We start from the raw sequence: 18,106 nt of genomic DNA on the forward strand, positions 1-18,106 counted from the left end.
AACTAAAATCAAGTCCGTGGCCAATGTTTGATTTTACATCAAATGTTCTCTAACCATTACCCTCCTTTTGCCACAGCTGCGTACAGCTCTGGATAAGACTGAGGAGATGGAGATGACCAACAACCACCTAGTAAAGCGCCTTGAGAAGATGAAGGCCAATCGGAATGCCCTTCTGTCTCAGCAGTGAGGTCTGCTGGATTGCCGCAGAAGCCCTTAAACTCACACCTCAGTGTCTGGAGCACATTTCCATTCTTCCTGTAACACTTAAAGTTGTGTAGCAAAACCAAAAACACTTACAGAAAAAAAGCAACACTGGTAGCACCGAGGCAAGAGTTAGTGTTTTTTAAAATTTTTAATAAAGGATTAGCATTGGTTTGTGCACCAGTGTCTTCGGAAGGGAGACTCAACCTATTAAACCATAGTTACTAGGGGGAGGTGATGAATCTAAGGAAAATTTGACTCATTACTTTATTTTTCAAAGCTTTGTACTACATGTTATTCACAAGGTTTTACTGCTGGGTGCTTGGCTATTATAATTTTTTTTAAATAAGTTGCATGAATGAGTATAATGGCGCTTTTTAACTGTTAAACCCTTACGGCTGCTCTCTGGCCGTGCACCTATCCATAATCCCTCACACAGTGAAGTGCCTTCTCACACCTGGAGACTGAGGGTTTTGCATTAACCAAACAATTCAAAACAATAACTGGTACAGAATTATGTATTTAAAGGCGCAGTCATGATTTAATGAAATATATAGAACCAATTGTCTGCAGAGGTTTCTCAAATATTTAAAGATTTCTTGGCAATAAGTGTAAATGTCAGAACTGTAAATACAAGGTAGATTTGTTAATTTTTTTTGCATGGGTTATGGCACATTGAATTCCATTTGTAAGAGTGATGGTTTGAGGTTCTTTATTTGGGGTACATCAGAAGACAGCACTACATACCACTTCTCAAACAGTGTTCGCTGCTTTGAAAGCCAAGCAGTTTCAAGTCTCAGGATCACACAGTGATTGTGTCTGGGGCAGCTATCGCATTGAATAAACTCTTAACAGATTTACACTGCCCGTTGTTTCATTTTGTTACCAGTAATCATGAACAAGTTGTTAATGCTTGAATTATAACGCAAGCACCTCCACTCTGTAAAAGTCAATGGTTAGAGCTCCCACCACCTAAACAATTTGGAAGATGTTGTTTTGGCAAGTCTGTTAGAACATATACTTTGCATGACAAGTCATTTTTCAGACATTAATTCACAATTCCTGTGGGTCAGAATTTTACATACACTAAGTTGCCTGTGCCTTTAAACAGCTTGGAAAATTCCAGAAAATGTGGTCATGGCTTTAGAAGCTTCTGATAGGCTAATTGACATCATTTGAGTCAATTGGAGGTGTGCCTCCTTGCTTGACATCATGGGAAAATCAAAATACCTCAATTTTTTTTGTAGAAATTTCATCTGTACAAATAATAGTACGCAAGTATAAACACCATGAGACCACGCAGCAAGAAGATGTGTTCTGTCTCCTAGAGATGAATGCAATTTTGTGCGAGAATCATTATCAGAACAACAGCAAAGGACCTTGTGAAGATGCTGGATGAAACTGGTACAAAAGTATCTATATCCACATTAATTGAAAGGCTGCTCAGCAAGGAAGAAGCCACTGCTCCAAAACCGCCATAAAAAAGACAGACTACAGTTTGCAACTGCACATGGGGACAAAGATGGGACATTTCTCCAAAAAGTACTCTGGTCTGATGAAATAAAAATGGAACTGTTTGGAGGAAAAAGGGGGAGGCTTGCAAGCCGAAGAACACCATTCCAACCGTGAAGCACGGGGGTGGCAACATGTTGTGGGAGTGCTTTGCTGCAGGAGGGACTGGTGCACTTCACAAAATAAATTGCATCATGAGGTAGGAAAATTGTGTGGATATATTGAAGCGACATCAGTCAGGAAGTTAAAGCTTGGTCGCAAATGGACAATAACCCCAAGCTTAATTCCAATGTTGTGGCAAAATGGCTTAAGGACAACAAAGTCAAGGTATTGGCCATCAAAGACCTGACCTCAATCCCATAGAAAATTTGTGGGCAGAACTGAAAAAGGGTGTGCGAGCAAGGAGGCCTACAAACCTGCCTCAGTTACACCAGCTCTGTCAGGAGGAATAACCCAAAATTCATCCAATTTATTGTGGGAAGCTTGTGGAAGGCTAGCTGAAACGTTTGAACCAAGTTAAACAATTTAAAGGTAATTCTAATTGAGTGTATGTAAACTTCTGACCCACTGGGAATGTGATGAAAAAGTCAATCACTCTACACTATTATTCTGACATTTCACATTCTTAAAATAAAGTGGTAATCCTAACTGACCTAAAACAGGGATTTTTACTAGGATTAAACGTCAGGAACTGTGAAAAACAGTTTAAATGTATTTGGCTAAGGTGTATGTAAATTTCCGACTTAAACTGTATATCAAATGGTTTCCCGAAACAGACATGCAGCCCATGGACTGTGTTTCTCATGTCTTAGCATCGCTCAAATACTTTGTAGAGGTCTGGTAGATTAGCAATCTGGAGTACGCTGCCATCCTCACTGAAGTGTTTAGGGGGACTGAAGAGGCTCCGGAAGGATTTAAACAGGAGATGCTCCACCTTCCAACGCCACGAGTTCAGCTCTGCATCCTGCAACACATTCACAACCGTAGTCTGTTCAGTAAGTGCTAAATGGGACCAAAACTGAAAATACAAGAGCGTGTTCCTACGACATGGCAGTATTTCTTCCATTTCAAAATTATTTGCTCCTGAATCCTTGGTTTCTACTAAATGTGACCTAGGTGTCATCAACTACCCGCTTATATCAGATTGACAAGTGCGAGACACACTACAACAACAAAAACACAAGGCTGTGTTCATTAGGCACGCAACTGAAAACGAAAATTGGCCAACTCCATGTAGTCCTTCCCTGTCAGTCCATTTACTTCTGTTTGATGCCTAATGAAAATGACCCGGGATGGCACATCAGAGACATACCTGCTCCTCCTCTCCCGGCTCCAGGACATACTGTTTCCTGATAGAGTAGAACTGGCTGCACTCCTTGCTGAAGTCTCTGAAGCAGTCCTTCTCATTGTCCCAGTTCACCTACACAACCCCTTCGATTAGTCCGTTTAGTATATAAGAACTTATTGATAAGACATGGTCATGGATAAGAATAGTTCACACCTCAGTAGCCAAACGTAGGATGAACATGGGCAGACCCTCCATAGGAGGGGTGTACTTGTCAAGCAGCAATGGCAAACCGGTGAGATTTCCTTCCTGCAAACAAGACACATTCTGATCTTAAGTTTTGCCCTGATTTCATGCATGACAATTGCATTTAGGGGGCAAGTGCTAATGTTACAACCAGGTATGATTTCAATGTTTTTGTCAGCACAGACAGGATACAGAGGGTCAGCAGACAGACCTGGTCGATCTCCATGGAGAAGTAGTCCTCCAGCATCTCAGATTTCTTCTTCAAGAAGTCGACTATGTATTGGGCCAGACCCTCCTTGGGCCCGTCCTCCTCCGACCAGCCGCTCTCCTCGGAGTCCAGAGCCAGCATGGCCAGGTCATAGAGTGGCGCAGGCTCCTGGAACAACACAACATCATCAAGCCAACGCGGAGCCAAATATCTGGGCCCGTATTCACAATGCGTCTATTCTAAGTTTAGGTCCTCCCTGTCCATCTTATCTGAAAGGCTAAGTTGTTCTGAGACAATTAGTGAAAACAGGCACAGAATCACAGCCTCTGGTAATGTGATAACAGGATTTTAGAAACAAATAAACTTATTTACATAAGTATTCAGACCCTTTGCTATGAGACTCAAAATTGAGCTCAGGTGCATCCTGTTTCTATTGATCATTCGTGAGATGTTTCTAAAGCTTGATTGGAGTCCACCTGTGGTAAATTCAATTGATTGGAGATTATTTGAAAAGGCACACATCTGTCTATAAGGTCACACAGTTGACAGTGCATGTCAGAGCAAAAACCAAGCCATCATGTCGAAGGAATTGTCAGTAGAGCTCAGAGATAGCATTATGTCAAGGCACAGATCTGGGGAAGGGTACCCAAAAATGTCTGCGGCATTGAAGGTCCCCAAGAACACAGTGGCCTTCATCATTCTTAAATGGAAGAAGTTTGGAACCACCAAGACTCTTTCTAGAGTTTGCCGCCCGGCCAAACTGAGCAATTTTGGGAAAGAGCCTTGGTCAGGGAGGTGACCAAGAACCCGTTGGTCACTGACAGCTCCAGAGTTCCTCTATGGCGATGGGAGAACCTTCCAGAAGGACAACCATCTCTGCAGCACTCCACCAATCAGGCCTTTATGGTAGTGTCCAGACGGAAGCCACTCCTCAGGAAAAGGCACGACAGCCCGCTTGGAGTTTTCCCAAAAGGTGCCTAAAGGACTCTCAGACCATGAGAAACAAGATTCTCTGGTCTGATGAAATCTTTGGCCTGAATGCCAAGCATCACTTTAAGGAAACTTGGCACCATCCCTACAGTGGAGCATGGTGGTGGCAGCATCATGCTGTGGGGATGTTTTTTAGTGGCAGGGACTGGGAGACTAGCCAGGATCGACAGAAAGATGAAGGGAGCAAAGTACAGAGAGATCCTTGATAACCTGCTCCAGAGCACTCAGGACCTCGGAACCTTCGCCCCAGTCTAACAGGACAACACAGGAATGGCTTTGGGACAAGTCTCAATGTCCTTGAGTGGCCCAGCCAGAGCCTGGACTAACATCTCTGGAGAGACCGGAAATAGATGCTCCCCATCCAACCTGACTGAGTTTGAGAGGATCTGCAGAGAAAATGGGAGAAACTCCCCAAATACAGGTGTACCAAGCTTGTAGCGTCATACCCAAGAAGACTTGAGGCTGTAATCACTGCCAAAGGTGCTTCAACAAAGTACTGAGTAAATGGTCTGAATACTTATGTAAATTTGATATTTCAGTTCTTTAAAAAAAAATTGCAAAATGTTCTTAAAACACGTTTTTGCTTTGTCATTACAGGGTATTGTGTGTAGATGGATTAGGGTAAAAAGCTATTTAACATAACAAAATGTGGAAAAAGTCAAGGGGTCTGAATACTTTCCAAATGCATTGTACAAACTGCTCCAAACTTTTAAAATGTTAGGCACCAAATTACATTAGGCCTATATGAATCCTACCTTTGAAGCACATCTTATGAGAAGCAGACCCTTCTCCTTTCTTCATGAGCCAATCAAATTGGCCTAGACCTACTGTCAAGTTACCAGGTTGTTAGCTAGCTAGGTAACATGACTGCAAAACGTTGTTTGTTATAAAACATTTTTTTAAACATTTCCAGTTTTTAGGACTACAAGCGGGTGAGATCCAATCAAATTTTATTAGTCACATGCGCCGAATACATTCGCCGAATACAAATACAACATTTTACCTTACAGTAAAATGCTTACTTACGAACCCCTAACCGACAATGCAGTTAAAAAAAATATAGAGAAGAATAAGAGATAAAAGTAACAAGTAATTAAAGAGCAGCAGTAAAAAATAATATATACAGGGGGTTACCGGTACAGAGACAATGTGAGGGGGCACCGGTTAGTTGAGGTAGTTTGTACATGTAGGCAGAGTTAATTAAAGTGACTATGCATAGATGACAACAGAGAGTGGCAGAGGGGAGGGGAAGGGGCAATGCGAATAGTCTGGGTAGCCATTTGACTAGATGTTCAGGAGTCTTATGGCTTGGGGGTAGAAGCTGTTTAGAAGCCTCTTGGACCTAGACTTGGCGCTCCGGTACCGCTTGCCGTGTGGTATCAGGGAGAACAGTCTATGACTAGGTTGGCTGGAGTCTTTGACAAATTTTAGGGCCTTCCTCTGACACCGCCTGGTATAGACTGGCGCATATAATAGAGTAACTGTTGTTTAAAAAATTTCACTGAATTTATAAAACAAAACTGACTAAAACATTTTATAAACAGGTGCCAGTTGGTTCTTTAGATAGGTATGGTCAAAAATGTTGGCAGTATCATACGAGACGGTACTACGGTATTCTAAAATGTTGGTATCATAAGTACCATGATATTACCGTGGTACCGGTATACCGTGCTACACATTGATGTGTGTCATACTTACAGATAACCTCAAGATGCCAAAGTTACCGAAGTCGTAGATCAAAATTTGGTAGAATAGCTCCTGGCTAAAAAAAGAAGAGAAAAAGCAAAATATTCAACACCTTGAGCAACCGCACAGGAATACTTCTAATCGATATATTTATTTTGCAGCAAAGTATATTTTTTTTAAAGCTTCTACATGCAACTCTGCACAACAAATGTTTTTCTGAACACTTCTACATTCATGTGGATGCTACTATGATTACAGATACAGTATAATGGATGAGTAAAAAAGTTGGAGGCATAAATATCATACCCCCCCCAAAAAATGTGAATCTCCCCTGTTATTGGTAATGGTGAGAGGTTAGCATGTCTTGGGGGGTATAACCTTTGTGCCTCTGTCACACAAGCTTGATGTAGTCATTGCGTGCTAGGAATATGGGACCAAATACTTTTGACTACTTTATTACAGGCCTTCAGAAAGTATTCATACCCCTCAACTTATTCCACAGTGTTGTTACAGCCTGAATTCAAAATGGAAGGTAGTTTTAATTTACTCACCCATCGAGACACAATACCCCATAAATGACAAAGTGAAAACATGTTCTTTGAAATATTTACAAATGTATTGAAAATGAAACACACATATTTAACTGACTTTGTAGAATCCCCTTTGGTAATGATTACAGCTGTGAGTCTTTCTGGGTAAGTCTTAGAGAGCGTTGTACAATATTTGCCCGTTATTATTTTCAAAATTCTTCAAGCTCTGTCAATTTGGTTGTTGATCATTGTTAGACAACCATCTTCAAGTCTTGCCATAGATTTTCAAGCAGATTTAAGGCAGACTAACTTGGCAACATTCACTATCTTCTTAGTAAACAACTCCAGTGTAGATTTGGCCTTTGGCCTTATGTTTCAGGTTATTGTCCTGCTTAAAAGGTGAATTAATCTCCCAGTGTCTGGTAGAAAGCAGACTGAACTAGGTTTCCCTCTAGGAGTTTGCCTGTGCTGAGCTCCATTCCGTTCCATGTCTTTCTTTATCCTTACCATAACATATGGGCTGAATACTTATTGACTCAAGATATCTCAGCTTAAATTGTTTATTCCTCTTTGACATTATGGGGTATTGTGTGGAGGCCACTGACACAAAATCTCAATGTAATACATTTCAAATGCAGGCTGTTACACAACAAAATGTGGAAAGTCAAGGGGTGTGAATACTCTCTGAAGCCACTATATGTGTGAATTCTTCCAAATACTTTATGGACACCTTCAAATGAGGGGACAAGATGCATAAAGTGCTTTCATATCCAAAAATGCTGCCCCGGTACAAGCCAAATTATACGTTTTAGCTTAACTGTCCAAATAAATAGGTAGGGGAGTGCATGTGGCTCTGACCTGAGTTTGGTGGTGTTGAGAAGGTACAGTTTGGTATGGTGCTGGATCAGAGTCCACTGGGGGTTGACACAGCCCACAAACGAGTGATTCTGAAGCATCTCTTGAAGACCTGAGGAAGACCAAACATACATTGGACAGGCTCTCAAACCAAATCTTCTGCTAAGGGTTTTTGCCCATCCTTAGTTTACTACAATCTCCCTTTTCTGTACTGAAGTAAGTACAGTATTGCAACAGCTGTGTGCGAAGTAGCTTTCTTCACCTGATGGTGTCAGCAAAGACACAATCACGAGTATAGTGGAATATCTACAGTATATAGTGGATTAGCTAATTCAAATCGAATTTCCCCTTCCTCAGTTCTCCCCCTTTCACACACTACTTCTAACCTATGGTAGTTAGAATTGAGACCACCGCAGACACTCCTTCCTGTACGTGTCCAGTATTTGATGATGGATGGAGTTGGGTATACCTTTGTGTGCGTGCTCAGCGATGTCATCTCTCAGCTCCTTCACACTGCTCAGCTTGATGGCTCGTCTCCTGGTTGTGGCTGCAGCAGTCAGGTCCTCCTGCTCCTCGTCCTGACCGGCACGGGGACGCTTCCTGGGCCGACCCAACAACACCCACACACTGCTATTACACTGCTTTTACTAAACAAGTAAACACACACCATACTCAGTTAAATACGTGCGCACACACACACATCTAACAAATACACGCGTGAGTACACACTCCATGCACCACCAAATATACAGACATTCTAAGCAACACTAAATACACTGACACACTCCATAAACCACGTAATACACTATTCAAACAAGCACTCAGTGAATGTATCCCTGAAGCCCACTAAGAAGGCATGATCACCTGGGGAGATCAGCTGGGGTATTTCGGCTGGTTCCCTCCCCATCCTCTGTGGCACCTGGCGCCTGTTCCTCCAGGATCTCTGCGTTGTCCATCTCTTCCATGTCATTGGTGGTCACAGGTTCCCCCCTGCTCTGCCCATTAGGGTTGGCGGTGGGAGTAGGGGCCAGCTTGGACGCCGGCTGGAGAAAGGCGTCCAGCTTTTGGGCTCTACTGTCGGTCCTGACCATCTGATGGGCGTAGACCCGCTCACTGTCCCCTGTGGAGTTGGAGGAAGACTTCCCCTCGCTGGTGGAGACAGACAGCCCAGGCAGCAATGTCTACAAAGAAATAGGTCAAACGGATAACCTTTTATTTTTCACCTCAATTCCAAGAATGCAGCTTCTCTTTTTTACTACTACTGATTCTACACACCAACAAATCCACTAAAGAAAAGAAAGAGAATTCCATACACCCACTTTAGCTTATTGGCACATACTGTATGTTGTGTTAAATACCTAGTAGTATAATATCCTGTTAAAAACAATACAAATGAGAAGACATTCAGCATGGAGGACTCCCGAGCTAACAACACCTGTGTGAAGTACGTGCGTGAGGAGTTGGAGCCCAGGAGTTTGCTCTCTATCTGTTTTTGAACGCTCTCGATGATACAGTCTTCGTGGAGGAAGTGCACCTCGTGTTTGGTAGGGTGGACATTCACGTCGATGTTATGAGGGGCAATCTCCAGGCTTAAGCAATAGAACAAAGAACAGTAAACACAACCAGAAATCATTTGCTATCCAGTTAAGTGACAGTAACCGGAGTTACCTGAGATATAGAAATGGGTGAGAGTTCTTGGGAAGGTATGCAGCATAAACGGTCTCAATGGCTTTTTTTAAGGCACTCGATTCAACCAGACGATCTGAGGGGAAAACAAGACTATTAGTAAAAAATTCACAGGAATATCGTATTCAAATAACTAGTTATTTTAACATAATGCTCCTGTGGCACATACGATTGATGAAGAGGATGAGGATGCACTTCTTCACTGAGTAGTTGGCGTTGGAGATGTGGCCCTTCAGCTTATAGGCAAGCTTCTGATCCTCACAGCCCACTTCAATCAGCTCCCTATGGAGAAAAAAAAACGTGCAACACACTGCTCACTCTTCATACCACAGACTCAATGGCAAAACTGGTATCGATGACATCAATGTACCCAGATTTCAACCCGTTCTGGTTGTAATTAAGTTATTTCAACCAGCTTCGCCCGCTGGGGAAGGTCAAGATCACTGGGCACAAGAAAAACCAGCAGAAGTCCAATTAACTTAACTATGCAGAACATATCAGATTAGAGCTCAAAGCATTCACTAACAGATCAAGATAAAACTCTGTCTGGCTGCAGATACAATTCAAAATGGATGGCATAACCTTTATTCACTCAACAAGGAACTGACATCCCAACATGAGGGAGTAATCTTGGAGGGGTATTTTTTCCTCCCCGTACCTGCTGACTGTATTGCCGAACACCACACGGATATTATCCAGTATGGAGGCGTTGGGTAGGGTCCTGACGTCTGCCATGGTCTCGCCTTGCTGAAAAAAAAAGAAAAAAAAAAGAGAATATTTGTGACAAACAACCTAAGTCTCCTCACAATGACAATGACCTCTGGTGAAAACATCAAGGGTAGGAAACGTGAAGGAAAACAAAATCTCACCTTTTTGACAGCAAAGCTTTTCCCAGAGTTGTGTATGGCATACCTGTCAAAACAAAAATATCAAAAAAGATAGTTTGCATGAGTCACAACACATTGCCAGCACACACAAAAAAAAAAATAATTGTGACGCTTGAGGCCACACACACACCTGCTCACCACCTCCACAATCCTGGAGTACTCCTCACTGGGGCTCTTCAGTGCTTTCCTCCTGGTGGACACGTTATAAAACAGATCCTCCGCCTGTGGATGTTCAGAGATACTTGAAGTCGTCGTCTCTTTTCGCACATTATAGTCGATATACCTTTGCAGTTGTACGTGTCTATTTAATGAACTCACAGTGATCTGTGTCCCCTGGTTTCCAGCGCAGGGTTTGGGTTGGGTCTTTAGTTTCCCATCGCAGTAGGTGGCTCTGGGGAGGGTGAGGGCAGCACTTACAGACTGAGGATTCAAACACGTTACTGGGCAATTCGACAAAAGGACTGATGGTCTCGTCAATCAAAGCGTAATGAAATAACAGGCTACCTGTAAGCACACTTGGCGTCAGCCGTTTTGGTTGTTATGGTCACATGGGCAACATGGCTTATACTGGCAAGTGCCTGAAACACACACACACACACGTCACATGGATAGTCCAGAAACACTAGAATTTAAAATCTAGCTTTGCCCACAAAGAATTAACCTACACCAAAATGCATCCCCATTACAATGTAACCTTGACAAATGTGGATGGTCGAATTACTCAAAAGATCAAACAAATCGGAAATGCTTCACCTCTCCTCGGAAACCATAGGTTGAGATGGCGTTGAGGTCCTCAAAAGTCTGGAGCTTGCTTGTTGTAAACCGTTCACATACTATTTCCATATCTTCTTTCTTCAAAAGAGAAAGTAAAACAGTTGAAAGAAAATTGAGAAGTGAACCAAAATATGGACTTGGTGGAAGTTGTTTATTTTGCTTACATGACACACGCGCACGCACACACACACACACACACACACACACACACACACACACACACACACACACACACCTTACCCTGATGCCAGTGCCATTGTCTTGTATCTGGATAAGTTTCAGACCCCCCTCCTTCACAGTCACCTGTATGTTGGTGGACTTGGCATCTAGACTGTAACATTACAGTGAATGCAGATGTCATATGGTGAACCAAACTGATATCTTCTCACAAACCAAATTGCAAAGACTTGGTACAGTAACTATGTAAACAATCAGCTGTCATGCGAATAGCAACTGCTGCACAGCTACAGTTAGCTATGGATATAACTCCAATGTGACAAGTATTAAATCACATTGGAGTTATTGCCAAAGCTAGCTATGCTACAGATTCAGTCACCAAATGCTGGGGGGGTCCAGTGCAGCAAAAATCAGGCACGCAGCTTCAACAGTACAGAAAAAGATGTGGTAAGGACCAGCAGCTTAATGCAGGACTTCCTCACGCACCTCAGCAGCATGTATTTGACACTGTAGAGAACCTCCGTGACAGTGGCTGAGGTCCACAGCTGCCTGACCACCACCCAGGCAGTATTGAACAAACACACGAGCAGGTGTGTGTGTGTGTGTTGGTATAAATATTTTTTTATTCATAATTCATACAAAATGTTGTTACTCATACATGCACGTCTAAAACTTTGTTACACTGTTGTATTCTCTGACATACAGACCTGGACCCAAACTGAAGACTTGTCTGGCCAACACAGACACCTATGAGGGTGTCAGTCTGACACCCAGAGATGACAGCACCCTGGCTCGTGTGACATCATCCATGTCCAAACTCATTGACCGGCTGTGCCAAAGCATGGGCAAGATATTTGGGGATTTTAGCTCTGGGATCCACAAAACTGGTGGATCTGCAAACTTGGCCTGATGCAGAAAACTCAGAAGTTTAGCATCTTACAATAACACTCCTGATCTTACTAACAATCCACACTTGTTAAAAACCCATAAAAGCATTTAACTAAATATTATTTTCCTTATTGTGTGTGTATCTTCAGATTTTGGAGATTCAGAGGTTGATGATCTAACAAGGCAATTTCAGTCTGTGATGTGGATCTGATCCCAGATCAGTGGACCATCCTGAAAGCTAGGCCCTACCAGGATCCAAAGAGCAGCGTGAAGAAGACGTCCTGGCCCGAGGTCCACAGGACGTTCAAACAACTTTGCCCTGACCTTCTTCAGCTGGTAGAGATCAGCTCAAGCCAGCGTCTGGCCCAGAAGGCCAAACTTTATGGAGCAGAGAGGAGCAAGGAAGACTGAGGACAAGGAGGAAGATAAGTCTGAACAAGACTGAAGAGGCCTGGCCTAATTTCAATCAAGCATGTGTGTGCGTGTGAGAGCGCGCGAGAGATAGAGATGTAATGGTTAGTAGTTCCGTGAGTTCTTGAGACTAGAGGTCGACCGATTAATCGGAATGGCTGATTAATTAGGGCCGATTTCATTTCTTAACAATCGGAAATCTGTATTTTTGGGAGCCGATTTTTTTTTAATATATATTTTTTTTATACCTTTATTTAACTAGGCAAGATAGTTAAGAACACATTCTTATTTTCAATGACGGCCTAGGAACGGTGGGTTAACTGCCTTGTTCAGGGTCAGATCAACAGATTTTCACCGTATCCGCTCGGGGGATCCAATCTTGCAACCTTACAGTTAACTAGTCCAATGCTCTAACCACCCGCCTCTCATTGCACTCCACGAGGAGCCTGCCTGATACGCGAATGAAGTAGAAGCCAAGGTAAGTTGCTAGCTAGCATTAAACTTATCTTATAAAAACCAATCATTCATAATCACTAGTTATAACTACACATGGTTGATGATATTACTAGTTTATCTAGCGTATCCTGCGTTGCATATAATCGATGCAACGCTGGGGGATGATTTAACAAAAGAGCATTTGCGAAAAAAGCACAATCGTAGGACGACTGTTGTTGCCGTAGACAACGTTGTTGCCGTTGATGTCTGGTGAGGACCTGCCTTACAACAGGCCTACAAGCCTTCAGTCCAGCCTGTGTTCCTGGTGTAACTCGGGCAATTGTTGTTGCCATCCAGTACCTGTCCCACAGGTGTGATGTTCGGATGTACCGATCCTGTGCAGGTGTTGTTACACGTGGTCTGCCACTGCGAGGACAATCAGCTGTCAGTTATGTCTCCCTGTAGCGCTGTCTTAGGCATCTCACAGTACTACGGACATTGCAATTTATTGCCCTGGCCACATCTGCAGTCCTCATGCCTCATTGCAGCATGCCTAAGGCACGTTCACGCAGATGAGCAGGGACCCTGGGCACCTTTCTTTTGGTGTTTTTCAGTCTCAGTAGAAAGGCTTCTTTAGTGTCCTAAGTTTTCATAACTGTGACCTTAATTGCCTACCGTCTGTAAGCTGTTAGTGTCTTAAAAAATGTTCCACAGGTGCATGTTCATTAATTGTTCATGGTTCAATGAACCATGAACAAGCATGGGAAACAGTGTTAAAACCCTTTACAATGAAGATCGGTGGTTATTTGGATTTTTACAAATGATCTTTGAGACAGGGTCCTGAAAAAGGGACGTTTCTTTTTTTGCTGAGTTTATGTATACACGTGTTTAATTTAACCTTTATTTAACTACGCAAGTCAGCTATGAACCAATTCTAATTTTACAATGACGGCCTAACCCGGACGATGCTGGGTCAATTGTGCACCGCCCTATGCGACTCCCAATCACGGCCAGTTGTGATACAGCCAGGGATCAAACCAGGGTCTTCAGTGACACCTCTAGCACTGAGATGAAGTGCCTTAGACCGCTGCGCCAACCGGGATGCCCTTTTCTTTGCGCTCTTTACTTATTCCCCCCCTAGATAATGTGTAGAATTGCTGGAAATTATCTTTAAAACTTTTTAAATGTTTCGCTCAGCCGCATGGCAAAATGTGTACCGTTAGGAAAGGATAGGAGAAAAGACAGCTAGCAGAGCAAAGGATGGGAGGAAAGGGATCAAGGAAAGGAAGCTGTCTATTCTTTATTTAATCTGTATTTAACTAGACAAGTCAGTCAAGAACAAATTCTTATTTATGTAGGGGGTACCAGTACCGAGTCAATGTGCGGGGGTACAGGTTAGTAGAGGTAATATGTACATGTAGGTAGAGGTAAAATGATTATGCATAGATAATAAACAGAGAGTAGCAGCAGTATAAAAACAATGGGGGGGTCAATGTAAATAGTCTGGGTGGCCATTAAATGAATTGTTCAGCAGTCTTATAGCTTGGGGTTAGAAGCTGTTAAGGAGCCTTTTGGACCTAGACTTGACGCACCGATACCGCTTGCTGTGCGGTAGCAGTCTATGACTTGGGTGACTGGAGTTTGTTTGGGCCATCTGGCACCGCCTAGTATATAGGTACTGGGCTGTACACACTACCCTCTGTAGCGCCTTACGGTCAGATGCCAAGCAGGTTCCATACCAGGCGGTGATGCAACCGGTCAGGATGCTCTCAATGGTGCTGCTGTAGAACTGAGCATCTTTTCTGTCTCCTGAGGGGGAAAAGGCATTGTCGGGCCCTCTTCTCCACTTTCTTGTTGGGCTTGGACCATGATAGTTTATTGGTCATGTAAACACCAATGAATTTGAAACTCAACCCACTCCACGACAGCCCCGTCGATGTGAATGGGGCGTGTTCGGCCCTCCTTTTCCTGTAGTCCACAATCATCTCCTTTATCGTGCTCACCCGAGGGGCCCCTTGCGTCATCTGTGGCGGCAATATGGGAATTGGAGTGGGTCTAGGATTTCCAGGATGATGGTGTTGGTGTGAGCCATGACCAGCCTTTCAAAGCACCTCATGGCTACCGACGTGAGTGGTACAGGGCAGTAGTAATTTCGGTAGGTTACCTTCGCTTTCTTGGGCACAGGGACTATGGTGGTCTGTTGAAAGATATAGGTATACAGACCCTTTACTCAGTACTTTGTTGAAGCACCTTTGGAAGCAATTACAGTCTCAAGTCTTCTTGGGTATGATGCTACAAGCTAGGCACATGTGAATTTGGGGAGTTTCTCTCATTCTTCTCTGCAGATCTCTCCAAGCTCTGTCAAGTTAGATGGGGAACGGCTTCCGTCTGGCCACTACCACAAAAGGCCTGATTGGTGGAGTGCTGCAAGGAACTCTGGAGCTCTGTCAGAGTGACCATCGGGATGTTGGTCACCTCCCTGACCAAAGCCCTTCTCCCCCGATTTCTCAGTTCGGCCAGGCAGCCAGCTCTAGGAAGAGTCTTGGTTCCAAACTTCTTCCATTTAAGAATGATGGCCACTATGTTTTTGGGGACCTTCAATGCTGCAGAAATGTTTTGGAACCCTTCCCCAGATCTCTGCCTGGACACAATCCTGTCTTGGAGCTCTACAGACAATTCCTTCAACCTCATGGCTTGGTTTTTACATAGACAGGTGTGTGACTTTTCAAATCATGTCCAATCAATTGAATTTACCACAGGTGGACTCCAATCAAGTTATAGAAACATCAAGAATGATCAATGTCGCAGCGGTCTAAGGCACTGCATCTCAGTGCTGGAGGCATCACTACAGACACCCTGGTTCAAATCCAGGCTGTATCACAGCCAGCCGTGATTGGGAGTCCCATGACAGCCTACATTGTAAGTAAGAATTTGTTCTTAACTGACCTTGCCTAGTTATATATATATATATATATATATTGTGTGTAGATTGAATGCACTGTATGTAAGGGATAATCAACAAGAGGCTTTGCGTTCTATGGAAAATAAGGAATGCCATGGAAGGTGTGTTGCACAATGCGTTAGGGGAGTAGAACTAATCTTCCATTGACTAACGCATAGCCTCTCGTTGATTATCCTTTACATATACCACAGCTTATAGCATAGAGCCACGAGTTGATTATCCCATTTATGCCATGGCTAGAATTTAATACATTTGCCGCTATACATTTTCTCAACATCCACTGAAGTAGCTATCAAGTTTACTAGATCGCAACAGTGGTTGCCTTGGTTACCAAACAAACAGACTTGCTAGTTTATCTAAACAAACCATCAGTCCTAGCTTGCTATTATGAAAATCTAATTCAGTAATGGCAATAATGTTTTCAATTTGACTTTTACTGTCAAAAGCAGTTCAAACACAGAACATGTAAGAACTAAATATAGTAAAGGAATTCTACAGTGCATTAGAGGGAAATAATGCATGCTCTAAAATAACCTTCAAACCAATCCGAAACAAGTATTCAACAATGACATGGCAAAACAGACTTAAACTGGGTGGTTCGAGCCCTGAATACTGATTGGCTGACAGCCGGTGTATATCAGACCCTATATTACAGGTATGACAAAACATACATTTTTACTGCTCTAATTACATTGGTAACCAGTTTATAATAGCAACAAGGCACCTCTGGGGGTTGTGGTATATGGCCAATATACCACTCTGCGTTGCGTTGTACTTAAGAACAGTTCTTAGCTGTGGTATATTGGCAATATACCCCCCCCTTATTGCTTAAATATACCACGGGTATGAGGCAAAACAGTTGTTTACTGTTCTAATTACATTGGTAACCTGTTTATAATAGCAATACTGTACCTCTGGGGTTTGTGGTATATGGCAAATATACCACGGCTAAGGGCTACCTCCAGGCACTCCGCCGTGGATAAGAACCGCCTTTAGCCGTGGTATATTGGTCATATACCACACTGATACTGATTGATTGTAAATGCGGAAAGGGAACTACGAACGATAGGAGGAAAGAATCATCATTTGCTTTTGATAATGACTCATTTACTTTGGATCATGACATAGTTTCACAATCATATCTATATAGGCGTATTTACAGAAAGATTTTCATTTTAAAAGTTGCATTCTGTATTTGCACAACTGACAGAACTCTATCTCCATAGAGCTAGCCAGCTAACTCGTTAAATAACGTTAGTACCATCAGACACAATTATAAACTCTTAGCTTGAACGCTAGCTAGCTACTTTTGTTAGCAATACGGCTAACAATTAGCATTCATCCTAGTTAGCTAGTTAACTTACCAGTTTTCAAGCAATTCTTTGATAGCATTTGCAGGACGTTGGATAACTTCTCCAGCAGCAATCCGATTAACAACGGTCTCATCGAGTCTCCGAATCACCCCGGACATACTGTTAGCTTTGATTCAGGTGGTGAATATTATCAGAAGTAACACAAATAGCTGCTTAAATGGGACACCCTTACTTAATAAGAGTAGCTAGCTTAGCATCCTACCACCATCACAACATGTTGTTAAAAGCGCGGGGGAGAGTGAGGGGTTCGATTAATCTCGCCAGTGCGGCCGTTGAAGCGTGTTTTGCACCGGCTGAAAGTTGATTGCATTCGATTTGGAACCGGGCTGCCTCCCGGACGTGAGCCAGGTGCCCCGCTCTGTCCGAGGCCGAGGTCGCCTCAAAACAAAAGTGAAGTAATTATTAAGCAATAATTAAGTAATTAGTAGGATTCTGTTTTCCCATGCAACAGTGACATCTGCCTTCACAATAAAAACTAGTTGGAAAAAGCACACATTTATTTTATGGAAAAGAGATGTATGTTTCTGGACGACGCACCAATACTGCCTTGTTGACAAAATAACGGAGTGGTGTCACTTACTGCTTTCGCCCGATGATGTGACCGGATTTTTGCCCGGTTCAACCTGGGCCAGTGTAAAATAACTCCCTGTGTCAAATCTCTTCTATACAACCCCACGATTGGCTGTTCCTAAAAACAAGTCAACTGTAGCAGCCAATAGGGATAGGGATTGCTGTAACAAATCGTGAGTGCCTGTGTTTCCTGTGATACAATGCTACTTTTTGTTTTGGTTTAGACTACTACTAGTGTGCATTATCAAAAAAAGTATTTTATATTTAGCTGCCATGAAAATTGCCACAGTGCTGTCAATCTGCTGGAGATTAACATCTAATCATTTACATAATAATCATACCAAAAATAAAATCCTTATTTTTTGGTGTCATATATTTTATATTAGTAAAACATGTTTTGTGGTAAAACAACAACAACAGTATTTACACT

At 42.8% G+C, this 18,106-nt stretch overlaps 2 protein-coding genes across 24 annotated transcripts in view; one reads left to right on the forward strand and one right to left on the reverse strand.

Moving 5' to 3' along the window:
- The window catches only part of lrrfip2 (leucine rich repeat (in FLII) interacting protein 2), a 65,490-nt gene extending 64,429 nt beyond the window's left edge, over positions 1-1,061 (forward strand). For all 22 annotated transcript variants that reach the window (XM_024424361.2, XM_024424371.2, XM_024424360.1 and 19 more), the window contains one exon: positions 77-1,061. In XM_024424361.2, coding sequence (XP_024280129.1) covers positions 77-187 — 111 coding nt within the window. In that variant the 3' untranslated portion in view covers positions 188-1,061. The remainder of the gene's footprint in view (positions 1-76) is intronic.
- A 1,290-nt stretch (positions 1,062-2,351) lies between these two features.
- mlh1 (mutL homolog 1, colon cancer, nonpolyposis type 2 (E. coli)) lies at positions 2,352-17,744 on the reverse strand. 2 transcript variants are annotated; one of them, XM_024424378.2, is made up of 19 exons: positions 17,687-17,744; positions 11,101-11,191; positions 10,840-10,938; positions 10,591-10,664; positions 10,405-10,477; positions 10,217-10,308; positions 10,069-10,111; positions 9,858-9,946; positions 9,369-9,481; positions 9,182-9,275; positions 8,949-9,102; positions 8,378-8,694; positions 7,983-8,113; positions 7,517-7,625; positions 6,141-6,204; positions 3,456-3,620; positions 3,215-3,307; positions 3,026-3,133; positions 2,352-2,677 (listed from the first exon to the last, which is right to left on the reverse strand). In XM_024424378.2, exons 3-19 carry the CDS (start codon positions 10,927-10,929, stop codon positions 2,522-2,524), a joined length of 1,965 nt encoding a protein of 654 aa, XP_024280146.1. In that variant the 5' UTR covers positions 10,930-10,938; positions 11,101-11,191; positions 17,687-17,744; the 3' UTR covers positions 2,352-2,521. The 2 variants fall into 2 exon arrangements, with proteins under 2 accessions (XP_024280146.1, XP_024280145.1); XM_024424377.2 differs by lacking the exon at positions 17,687-17,744 and adding an exon at positions 17,098-17,650.
- Between the last annotated feature and the right edge of the window lie 362 nt (positions 17,745-18,106).

The sequence above is a fragment of the Oncorhynchus tshawytscha genome, linkage group LG06, assembly GCF_018296145.1.
Source record: "Oncorhynchus tshawytscha isolate Ot180627B linkage group LG06, Otsh_v2.0, whole genome shotgun sequence".
NCBI lineage: Eukaryota > Metazoa > Chordata > Actinopteri > Salmoniformes > Salmonidae > Oncorhynchus > Oncorhynchus tshawytscha.

Bases quoted from the DNA above. Each gene is read 5' to 3' on its own strand.
- mlh1 (XM_024424377.2), bottom strand. From the start codon at position 17,204: ATGTCCGGGGTGATTCGGAGACTCGATGAGACCGTTGTTAATCGGATT. The intron at 10,665-10,839 runs GTGAAGCATTTC...TGTGTGTTTCAG, and splicing joins CCTATGGTTTCCGAGGAGAG to GCACTTGCCAGTATAAGCCA. The intron at 7,626-7,982 runs GTATACCCAACT...GGTCTTCCTCAG, and splicing joins CGCTGAGCACGCACACAAAG to GTCTTCAAGAGATGCTTCAG.